At 42.3% G+C, this 12,541-nt stretch overlaps 1 protein-coding gene across 8 annotated transcripts in view; it reads left to right on the top strand.

The window, feature by feature from the left end:
- dlgap4b (discs, large (Drosophila) homolog-associated protein 4b) overlaps window positions 1–12,541 on the top strand; it is a 152,715-nt gene that overhangs the window by 120,913 nt on the left and 19,261 nt on the right. For 6 of the 8 annotated variants that reach the window (XM_056398483.1, XM_056398499.1, XM_056398491.1 and 3 more), the window contains 5 exons: window positions 6,256–7,526; window positions 7,715–7,929; window positions 9,641–9,742; window positions 10,530–10,680; window positions 12,119–12,374. In XM_056398483.1, coding sequence (XP_056254458.1) covers window positions 6,330–7,526; window positions 7,715–7,929; window positions 9,641–9,742; window positions 10,530–10,680; window positions 12,119–12,374 — 1,921 coding nt within the window. In that variant the 5' untranslated portion in view covers window positions 6,256–6,329. The remainder of the gene's footprint in view (window positions 1–6,255; window positions 7,527–7,714; window positions 7,930–9,640; window positions 9,743–10,529; window positions 10,681–12,118; window positions 12,375–12,541) is intronic. The other 2 variants (XM_056398530.1, XM_056398506.1) reach the window with 1 other exon arrangement.

Genomic DNA, 12,541 nt, shown 5'->3' with positions numbered 1-12,541 from the left:
ACCATGGGGTTAGAGGTTTTATGACACACAAAGTTTGCATTTGACAGCAACAGTGTATATACAGACCTGAGCCATATAAGAGTGTGACATTTTATTGACACTTGACTTTTTTACTTGCCCCCTCCGGGCGTATTAGAAGTCAGCAACAGTGACAGAATAGCAACTAGAAACCTGGTAGTTTTTCAGAGCATTATTTATCTTTAGAGAGAAAAGATGCTTGAAGTCTCTAGCCACTGCTAAGATTTTATGTTGTATGTTAATCAGGACCACAAATGCATAATCTGTACACCGCAAAATAGCAACAAGAAAGAGCGGCTTTCTTATGTGTAAAACACTAGCAACACTCAAGATCTCCAAGTGGCACATTTACCTTCTTCTTTTTTTTTTCCGGATACGAGCCTTTCCTCATCTGAAAAAAAAAATGGCAGCAACAACAACAACACACCATACTTCTTTAATGTACCATCTTCAAAACCAGAAATAGTTTTCAGGACATGGAAAGTTCCATTGGCACAATAAGCAGTGAAGTGGTGCCACTGTCTTTCACTGACTTCCTTTCTGGCTCGCAGTCTTCAGAGATGGGCTAAAATGAGTGGGTCATCTATCACAACAGAGGGGAGAGTGGTAAATTTATAGCTGTGAAAATAGGCCAGAGCACAGCACTGATGGAATAGATAGAGTGTAATTAGGGCAAGGTTAGCCTGCTTCACACACACACACACACACACACACACACACACACACACTCACACACTCACACACTCACACACACGCATGCATGCACACATATATAAACTATTTATTATTAATTACGTGACACACATACATATAATTGTTTATGTGTGTGTGTATGTGTGTGTGTGATCGTGTTCGCTCGCAAACACTCGGCACTCACAGGCATTCAGTGACTGACAAATTATTCAATTACTTCTCACTTGAAGGAGCAACTTAAAACAAAGCTCAGAAAAAAAAATTCTAACAGTCGTAGACAATTATTAATTTTGCACACATATGCCTCACATATTCACACTCATTTACACCCTCACACCTTTTTCTGGGATAAACACATGCATCAAACACTCTATCTGACACACATCTCCTCCTCCATTACCTCTCCTCATCTAGAGCCTTGGCTTGTTTCCTTTATGTATGCAAAAAAAGAAATTAAACTCTAGCTTTCTTCCTCCTCCACGCAGTCTTCCTCCCCACTTGCTGCTCTCAAGCTCTCAACTTCCTCTGCTTCTTTATATTTCGTCTCCGTCTCCCCAGTGCACTGTTTACAACAGATTTACTCTTTTTCACACCTTCTCGTTCGCTCTAGATTGCTTTCATTTTCACTGCCGTCAAAAACCCACGCCTTTCTCCCCACAGCTTTTCCCTCACTTCCTTCTGTCCCTTCCTCCTCACCAGCAGTCTGCAAGCATTCGTCTGTCTTATCACATGTAACACACACCGCCTTTAGACACAGCACACAAAAAAAACACACACACACACATACACACACACACACACACGCTGAACTGCCCCCCTGTCTTCCAGGGCATTGCTGTAAGCCTATGGAGCAGATGGGCTCAGGGCTGACTGACTGAGCTGTGCTCTGACAAACCGCCTGTGTTGCTCAGATGAGGGGATGATGTCCTTTGCACAGTCTCTCATCTAAATCTGGCTGGCCACAGACTTGCCAATCTAGAAACTGGCCACTGGTTGAACAATCTGGCTACTCACAGTTTTTACAACACAGATAATCCAGAGACGTTTTGATATACAAACCATCAGCCAGTTTTATTATTTCCATTTCAGATATATTAGCATTTCTACCTGAGAAATGTACCCACCCCCCCTTCACAGATGGTTTCATTTAAATTACTATTCGTGGTCCAAACAGGACAAATTGTCCATTATTTCAAAGGCTAGATCGTCCAAATCTTAAAACTATGAAAATATTTTTTTTAATTATTTTTTGTCTTTTCTGCCCCATTAATCATCCCATTATCCCTTAGACTTCTCTAAATAGTTAAAACTAGCTCCACCTCAAACTGCCACAACAGTAAAATGCTGCTTATACACTAATGCATCAGTATTGACAATGTAATATTGTCAGTGATATAGGGGAACAAATGTCTATCTATATCTAGTGTCTATACTTTTTATATTTAAAGTGATTTTGCTGATAAAACTTTTAAAGTAATTTTACATAAGTGTACTGGTACTTTTACTTATATAAGTAAGGGATCTGAACACTTCTTGCATCACTGCAAATAAGCATCCAGGCTGAAATATACTGTCACTGCCTGATTTATGGACATCATCAGACAAGACACTCGGCGATTTAGTGACAAAATAGTTTCAGCTTATTTTTGCTTTTAGTCATTATTCAAACATTACTTGACATCCACACAAACCTTTTCGTCACATCTCCAATGCTCTGTCAGGTTCTGCCACTGACAAATGATTCTGCTAATTCTCACTCGAACGAGTATTCTCATAACCTCCCCACTTGATGCATGAAAACTGCAGAAAATGATGGAACTTGGCAGAATCACAGTCCAGCTTGTATTGACTGTGATCGCCCTCTTCTGGTTTGTAGTGTGAACTGCCTGTGGCTCTCAGGTTGTGGTAGCGGAGAGAATGAATAAGGTCATGAATTGGACATGAAGCCAAACACCCCTTTCCCCACTGGAGGAGCAGATGGCAGCTCCCCAGTGCACAAGGCAGGAAGATGCTGCCACCAGACGCTCCAAGCAGGGTGTAAAAACACACACAAACACAGACAAATTAACGTTGTTGTGTGCATGTATTTGTGAGCACACCACTATCAGTGAGTGTTGTACACACAGACAGAGATGCACACACACACACACACTTGTCTGTCCAGCAGCTAGCTAATGAATACAGAATGCTTTTCTTTGTTGTATCTGAGGGTCAAAATGCCTCTTGACCTCTATTACCATTACATTGCAGGTTTGTATCAGAGGTACTGACATCAGTGGTTTTTCTCATGATGCACAAACTTTAGCTGCTAGGCTTGATTTCACACAGCTCCTTTTGTCCGGTGTAATATGAACCATATTAACCTGCAATGACTACCAGGCATTTTGAATCATCATGTTGTGCTCACACCACCCTATTATTCAGCGTTCTCATTCAGAGGAAGCAGATTGAATCTTAAGATTTTCCAAGAGCTGCTCTCTGTCTGTCCAGTGGAGACGTTAAACTTTGCAATTTTGCCATTATTTGACAGAGTGACCAATAACTTTTTAGGTTTTATAAAGCACTGAACACCATCAGCTTTCTTCTATCACATGCACTGTCCGTGAAAAGATGAACACCCTACGTTTTAACTTTTTTGGTAGGAACATGATTCAATTGATTTTTGCTACAAATCCTGTATTAGGGTGATTTAGATCTGGGCCATTTCTAGGTCATGTCCAATAAGATAAACAAATTTTTCTTATACCTGTACCTTATACCTGTTTACAGTTCACCTGTCTCATTTAAGAGTATAATTATCTACAGTTACAGTGCATTAACATAAAATGCTAAAATGTTCTAAAGGTTTGACTGGCAGTGTACAGTTTACCATCCTGTCTTCATTAATAATGCCACTATCACTGTCATTTCGAGGCGTACTGGTTGACACATTGAGGAGGGCATGCTAAGCTTAGCTGAGTGGCGTGTCACGACGGGATATGAGGCAGTTAGCTAATGTGGTGTAAAAGGATTTAGAGGATTTGACCCTATCAGCGGAGATGGCACTCAGAGAGGCTCTGTTAATGACACTAAATGAGTCTGTGCTTGCAGCATGTTAATAATGGTGCCATGAAAGACAGGCTTATAATTTATATGGAGATTTTTTTTTTTTTGCAAATACCTATTTGCTAGAAGTGTGTAAAAGTCAAGGCGAGGTAACACACCATACATTTCAGTACCTTCTCTGAAACAGTGAATCACACTGGCCTGCAAATGAAGTGTAATCTTGGAAGTGAGCTTTTTTCCTCACATCCCATCACTCATTACGTGTCGGTGAGGGGCAGTGCACTGTAATTGTCTCATTCTCTCCTTTGCTCCAGGTTTTTAGCTCTGTGAAGGTGAGCACAGAGATTTTTAGTCATGTCCTTCCCTACAGAGTTATAACAGCAACAAAAAATCTGTCGATTTTATCGATTCCAATGTTCCTTTTACAAAACTACAAAAAAGATGTACATTTGTTTCCTTGAGACAGGAGGTGGCAGGTTTTTTGTTTTGTTTTCTTTCTTCTTTTTTTTTTTGGCTGCTGACTGGTTAGTTTATTTTTCAATTATTAAGTATATGCAGTAAGAGTACAGAATCACGTAACAATGTATGAATTTTATGAAGGTGTTGTTGGCCTACCCACCTGACTTCCTCTGAATGAATTAAGATTAAATGTACCTCTCTGAGATTGAGTTATTAAGCACTTTATTAGTTTTCTCAACATCGGATGAAAATCTGCAGGGGCCGTAATAACAAGATATCATTCATCTTCCTTCATTCCAATCAAAATCAAATTCACTGCGCGCTGTCGTACACTATAACTACTATTTATCAACCTTGGAGAGTGATTCGATAGAGAAGTGTGGTATAACTATATTAAATAAGAACCAAAATGCTTAGAGGAATGAAGGAAACTGATTTAAAGTGTCATTCTAGTGCTGCCAGGGTTCTGCTTGTCTCAAATAGCTGCCAAAACTATTAATAAATGACAGACAGATTCCATAAACATTTGCGATAAGATAAGCATGAAAAAGCCCAAAATTCTGCCTGGTTAGATCCACAAGCTGCAGTAAAGGAAACATTCATGTCAGGGTTTTCAGATAGTCAGAGTCATTTCTTAAAGCGCATTCACAAAGATAAGGACGCAGCGTGGAAGACTGTTGAGTTTTGAATATGACTTTCTGCTTTACAGGGGAGGGCTCCTTTAGTCCAGCAGGAATGAGAAAAAGTAATCTAATATTTTATAGATACTAACCAGATTGATTTATTTTTATATGGCTCTCGAGCCAGAACATAGAAAAATGAAAAGCGTTCTTTTTGCTTAAAATGTAAGTGCCTCCCTTTTCTTAGTAGGGGAGCAGACCAGGCTGATAGGAGGCTGAAATCAGATATGTTTCTGTTTGTTTGAATGGTGTCTCCTGCGTTTCTTTTACATACAAATGTATTTTCCAATGCATAAATACCATAAATGTCTGTATCCTCTTTGCTTTACTTTTACATAATATTCCTCATCCGTTGTCATCTATCCTTCTCCACGACAAGAAGCACCATCCTTGCAGCCTTGCCAGCCAGGGCATTGGCACAGCTTGACTAGGAGGACAAGGAGGTGTAGTTGCCAACTCCTGCCGCCTACCACCCGCTGGTCAAATCCTCTTTGCTGGTTTCACTGTGACAGTCTGCCCACCATCCTTGGCTCACCATGCAAAGATAGGACAGGAGCTCAGTGGCCAGTGCCAGGGATACCCACTGGAGGTGGGAATAGGAGAGAGAAGGAAGAGTGGAGGAAGAGAGAGAAAGAGAAACAGATGGAATAATGGGCAGAGACACAAACAGAGTGCTACTGGCTGAAAAAAAGGGCTCTCCCAGAAATTTGGCTGTTTTGCATCACAACTAACCTGTAGGATATGCAGAGAGGAAGGCAGAGGCAGCAGGTATATTATTTAGATACATTTTTTTTACTATAAACATTTTTTATTGGTTAGTTTTCATATGGAAGGGTATATAATTGAATGTATAATGCCACACCAACACAAAGTTTAATTCGTTGGAAATGTTTTGGCAATGACTAATTCTTCTTTGACTTTTAATCTCCTTTTTCTGAATATAATTAGACAGAAAAAGAGGAGATACTTGTTCTCTGGCAGCTGTAAAGCCCCACATAGCTGTGGAGGTGTTTGGAGTTGCAGATGACTGCCGGCAATTGTTCTCTTACCCATAATGGGTGCCCTGACCCACAAGCTTTACAGCTTGTCTTTATTCCACAAGTTGTTTTTCTATCCATTTCCAGCATTTTAACACAGATGTTCGCTGTGGGAGGCAGTGGAAAGCTGGCTCATTCACTGAACAGTATTTCCCTCACAGCCCTACAGCTAGCCTGTTTGTTGTGTGGTTTGGCACATAAGTGGGTGTATTTGTATGGCTGAGCTGATGATGAGCTACAGTACTACGTTAACCAATTCTAAACCTCTTCCCTCCTTCTTTTTTGTGTCGTGTCTTTCTGTCCTGTTTTTCCCTGTTTTCTAGGAGTCACCCTCGAGGTCATCAGTCAACTCTACTCGGCCTGGAGGTCTTCTAGAGGGTTGGGCCTCCTCGCCATCATGAAAGGGTTGGGGACCAACCGTAACAGACACCTGTCTGACTCCTGTGATCCTTCCTCAGGCCATCCAGAGGCCAACTACCCTCAGAAGACCAGCACCCTGCCACGCAGCCCTTACCTGCTGAGCCCCACAATGGACCACTATGGCACCATGGACCCCCACCTCTACCCTTCAGCCAACCCAGGCTCCTTTCCACCAGACTGCATGCTGCCCCTCAACAACCAGCTGTCCAACAGCAGCACCTTTCCCAGGATTCACTACAACTCCTATGACCAGTCTGACTTCTCCCCACCTGGAGACAGTATCGGGGGGATAAGTACAGGGACCATGGGGACATCCATGTCCATGGGCATGGGAACAAGCATAGGCATGGCAGGGTTGAGCGGACGAACACCTATGATTACAAGCGGCTCAGCAACTATATCACATCATATGACCAAGAACCAGGCACCAGCCAGTCTGCTGGAGTTTGACAAGCAGCTACCTGGAGGCCATGACGGATTCAGCACATTGCAGTACCATCGAACGTCTGCTGTTGCTGCGGCCAAGCAGCGCACAGACAGTCCTGGTCGCATTCGTTATATGCTGCACTCAGTGCAGAAGCTGTTTGCAAAGTCCCAGTCACTGGAAAGCCACAACATGAAAGGAAATGTCAATGGACGCTCTACTGGCAGTGGCGGAGGCTCGTCTGGCACCGAGGACGGTGGGAAGCAGAATCGTCGATCCAAAAGTAAAGATCGAGGTACAAAATCAGAGGCGACTGCCAAGAGACGGCCACGCTCCAACATGTCAGGTTACTGGAGCTCAGATGATTTGGACAGCAGCGATCTGAGCAGCTACCATAACACCATGGCCATGATGACTCTAGGGCGTCCAACAGGACACGAGAGCCAGGGAGGGCAGAGCAGATACATCCACAGTGGCTACAACACTATCAGCTCCTCAAAAAGCAGCAGTGACATGAAGTATCAGGCACTTCCTGGGCCTGGGGGTGGAGGAGGTGGTGGATTAGTAGGAACAGGAGGGATGTTAATGAATGATAATGATTATATGAAAGGAGGGTCCTGGTCCACATTGACCATGGGCCAGCCAAGACACGTGATCCAGAAGGGCTCCGCTACTCTGGACAGGTCCATGCTCAAGTCAAAATCCTGCCAACAGGAACTAACCTGCAACTACTTGCAGGTTGGACGGAGGGTGAGTAGGCCTGAAGTGAATAAAGTGCTTGATAAAAGTTACTTTTATTTATATATAAGTATTTATATTTACAGACTCATAAACACCTATTCCTACGTGTAGGTTAATACACATTTCAAAGTTATTATCAAGAGCACTAATGCAGTGAAAACTGAGGACTAATTTCAGCCACTTAATGCTGCCTATAGGGTGATTGGAGTAGCACATTAGGCCGCAGTGGGGGTGCCAACGAAATTCCATGTCGACGGATGCGCAGTGGTAGCTATGTGAAGGCAATGGGAGACATGGAAGACAGCGACGACTCAGAGGGAAGCCCCAAACCCTCTCCAAAAACTGCTGCTCGCCGCCAGAGCTACCTCAGGGCTACGCAGCAGTCTCTGAGCGACCAGCTACCCCCACGCAAGTAAGAGCATAAACTGAGACACAGAGCTGTGTTTTATTATGCCGTACACATAAGCACTCAACAGCAGGGGAAACAACCTCATGGTAAAGGTGCAATCTGTGATCCAAATGTTAACCAAAGAAACCCAGTGGTTAAAATTCAAAATACAGGCTAGCAACGTGCAATCAGCACAAAAGCATGAGTCACAAAATGATGGACAGGTCTTTTAATAAAATCATCAGACAATTGTGAATCTGAATAATTAATGCTTTCTGACGCTGTTGAAAGTTTGAGTAATGTTTGTTAGAAGAACCATAAAACAGTCATGATCATTTGAGAAATACACAAAATGTTTATTTTTGTATCGTATAATTTAAAGGCCTCAGTCTTATGTACGCTGTAGGCATATGAACTTTGATGAAAAGTTACTGATTGGGAAAAAGTGTTCACTTTCAGGGAATCCACCGACACTCAAAAGAGCACGTATTTAAAAATACTGATTGGTACAACTCAGCTCTCAACGAGCAAAAGAAAATAAATACACCACCCTTTCCTGGGGGTGTACCGGAAGGAAACCACCGTGCCCAGCCTTACCACGTCAGCATGCAGGAAAATACAAATGCATACTACGTGCACACACAGTCCAAGCTGTACTCGCTCACACACACAATTAAGTGGTGACTACCACACCTCAACTGTGATTTACTTTTTTACTGTTGGTCCCACAAAGCGTCAGTCTAGCTAAGAGGTTATAGACATCATTAGTGAACTTTATGCAATATGACACTGAGTTTTTTTGTTTGTTTGTTTGTTTTTTGCACTCAGCCAGTAAATCACAAGTGAGACATTGTGTGTGCCTCACTTGTCTTTAAATTACATGCACTCTGAAGCAGAATATATGATGCAGGTACAGGAGGACATTACGTAGGTGAGTTGAGTGTATCTTCTCATAAAATGGCAGAAAATAAATTCACAGTCTTTAATTTGTGTCTGACACAATGTTTATGAAAGACAGATCTGTCACGTTTTGTAATATCTACTCAGATTTCATAACTCAAATTGTTTGCCACATGTGCAGAGAGACATTCATAATGCTCTGCGGTGATGACAAGTTTTGGCAGTAGTTACATCTGCTGTCTGAGAAGAAATAGTTTCTGTGTTTCTAAGTTTTTATCTGACATCTGTGAGGGTTGGCTCCAGAAATTCACAAGAGTTTAATGATTCATTATATTTTTGTCATGTGCCATAGATTTTTGTGCTTTAATATACTCTGTCCATTGCTCTCACAAGAAACAGTACAGTCATCGTAAGTAAATTGAACAATGTTCTGAAGTTTCTTCATTTAAGTAGTTCCATAGATTGAAAGCCTCAAGCGACAATAAAGTGACAGTAACTTTTCTGAAGCAGCTCTGGTTTTTGTTGTCAGGATTGTTCTAAAGTTTGACGGTTGCAGTGTCAAAATGTCATTGTCACACTTTATGCAGATTCTTTAACTAGATTCAACCAAAACAAGAGGGTGGCATCTTGAGAAACACAACCACAGGTCTACCTGCTTTACACACTTCCACATGAATAAAAGATTTCACATCACTTTAAAGTCTGTGTTTAGAAATGTGAGGATTTATTCTTCCCTAAAGCGTGCTTGAATGACTAACCCTACTCCCCCTGCCAATCCGCTGACCATCCCACCCCACTCTCTTCCGGTTTGCTCCACCCTGATTGGTGGGAGCAGCAGAACCCTGGATTACACCTTGTTGCAGGGGGAGCTGGATGCCCTGTGGTCTCCACTCCACAGTGTGTCTTCTCTGCACCAGCTGGGCAGGTCAATGAGCAGGTCAGTGATAGGTCTGTAAGCCACGTCTCAGGGGTGTGGTGCAATACACTTATGTCTCATTGGATGATATATCATCATTGACTTTGCACTGCCCCCCTCAGATGTATGCAAAGTCAGCGGCAACTCCAAATGCCAAATTCATGCTCTGCTGCCAACGACTGCCAATCTCCCTTAAGCTTGTAAATACCATCTGCCCAGTGCTTTTAGGTGGAAAGTAGCTGAGTCTGACACTTTTCAAATGGAGGAATGGGGGGACATCTTTGTCCATAGACCATGGCATGACAGTTTACTGTCATGTTACAATCACTGTGTGCCAACAAAGAATATGTAAAAACATGACTTTGGAGCTACTGTTCAATTAAACCTACACCTGTTCTTTGGCTTTGGCACCATGATAGCACAGAGAGCTCTGTACATGCGTCGCCTCACATCACCGGCTTTGCATGCTCAGGTACTACAGCAATTGATGGTAAAATTAGATGAAATTGTAATTCAGATTAGACTTGGATTCATTATAACTCATAAAAGTGGAAATGAAAGGGATGACTTGAATAACAGCCTTAACCTCTTTCTATCTCTCTTTCAATTCCTGGTTTTGCTGATGTTCGTTTTCTCCCCCAATCCATGTTTCCCTTCAGCCTCTCCGTCATAACATATAAGCATCAAATGTTTCTCTGAATGTGACCTCATGCACTCCTGACATTGCTTTTAATTTTCCTCCTGATGTGTCATATCCTTAACACATCTCCTTTATCTTGTTTCTCCTCTCATCTTACTCCCTTACCAGCTGTCTTCCATCTCTCAGAGAGCTCTCCAATAACCGCAGCCTGGACAACCTTGACTGCATTGAGGGTACAGGTTCGTCTTTGCCGCGCTGGGATGATGATGACTTCAGCCAGGCCTGCAGTACCTTGGGTCGACGTAGCTGCATGGGACAGGTCAGTGCTCCTCTCCCAGCCATCAGAGACGGAGGCCCGTTTCTCTCTGTCTGTTTGTTTCTTTTTTTCTCACATTAGCATAGCAGATTTTTTCCTAATGAGTTATGAGCACATTTGTACTTGTTCATAATTTACATCACTTAGCGCCAAGCAAACTCAAATCACCAGTCATTTTCAAAGAACCCTTTGTCTGCCTTGAGCTACACTCATTTCTGATGTATAATTAGTATTTTCACAGATACAGCCTGATGACAGCAATAAAATGAGCTTCCAATGAACAAAGGGTCCATATTTTCCAACTGTATCTCATATTAATGTTATGAACCTAAAAGACAAATGAATGACAGTGGTAGCTTTAAGTCTACTTCATCTACTTATATAAGAGCTATTAGCCTCCCACTGACAAGGTCATTGAGATGATGAACAGCTGTAAAAAGTGCCTCTGATCTTTTTCAATGAACTAGTCAAATGAGGCAGTGCAGGCAATTAGTACAGGATTTGCACCCTATCTCAGACAGGTCGCTGCTTTACAACAAATGTGGCCAATAAATGAATGTATTGGTTTAATTTGCATGCGCAGCAGCATACCAAACAAATATAATATTCATTATAACTTGAACCCATTAAGGTCAACTTGTGTAATTTTGAACTTTTTGAAACAAAATCAATTTGAAAAGGGAAAAGTGAAATCACCCGTAGCGAAAACTTTAACACGACTCCAAAATGTGCTTAGCTGTAACCACCAGATGTTCTGCTTCATTTTCTTTTTTGCTGACTCTCTTGCACTTACCCTCTCCAATCCTTCTGGTACCAGTCATTGAACCATCAAAATACATCAATTTTTTTTTTTTTTAACACATTTTTGACTTTGACTGAGGCTGTTTCTGTCAACCAACAGAATGTGAAACCCATCATCTGCAAGACTGGCTCTTCCTCTTCAAAAGAAGTCTTGGAAATGGTTCACTTTTTATGAGCATGCAGTTGCTGTGTAAAAAATACTAAAAACTTCAGTCAAACATCAGTCAAAGAGATGCCTCTTGCCTTGGTATTTCTTTCATTTTCTATAAGTTGACAGGTCTTATAGAGTAGGCCATGTAAGAAATGCATTTGACAGATGAAATGACATCCCATCCAGAGACCCGGCCTGAGGGGAATTATAGGAGCAACAGTGGTTTCGCTGGGCTTGCACAGCTCTGTGATTTCCACTACTTAGCACCAACTGCAGTTTTCCACACAGTTAAACTTTTGATACTTTTTGTGCCATTTAACTGTATGCCATCAAATCTGTCTCACAGGTAGAGAGCAGCCTTTACAGACACACTCAGCTGGGCAGCTGTTGGTCACCTCCGTGGTCAAAATGAACCCACACGTACATTACTGTTGCCCTTGCTACACACACTGCTATGTCTTTGCCAACCTTGTTCTGTCCTCACTCCAGCTACGGGACCTGGAAATGAGTCATCACTATGAGGACCGCAGCTCCGAGTCCACATTCAGAGATTCCCGTTCCCATTCTCAGGACAACCCAGAGCCTCCAGACTTGCCCATGCCAACATGCTTCCGATCCCGCAGCCACAGCTACCTGAGAGCCATCCAGGCTGGATGTTCCCAAGATGACGACACAGCATCCATAGACTCAGGCTGCTCACCCCCTCCGACTGACACCAGTGTTCGCACCTACAGCACCAGTACTGGTGAGTCACCTGCTGAAAAACAGATGATACATTTTTTTAGCAAATGAATTTATTTGACCTCATATACCAGATAAAGAGGGAAATGGAAGCGTTCTAACATGATGCATCGTTACGTGCTGCTGAGATCATCTGAGTGCTTTCTGTATAATATACCCAATATATATGTA

This window comes from Seriola aureovittata, chromosome 2, assembly GCF_021018895.1.
Source record: "Seriola aureovittata isolate HTS-2021-v1 ecotype China chromosome 2, ASM2101889v1, whole genome shotgun sequence".
Classification (NCBI taxonomy): domain Eukaryota; kingdom Metazoa; phylum Chordata; class Actinopteri; order Carangiformes; family Carangidae; genus Seriola; species Seriola aureovittata.
This window is presented reverse-complemented; position numbering and strand designations above follow the sequence as displayed.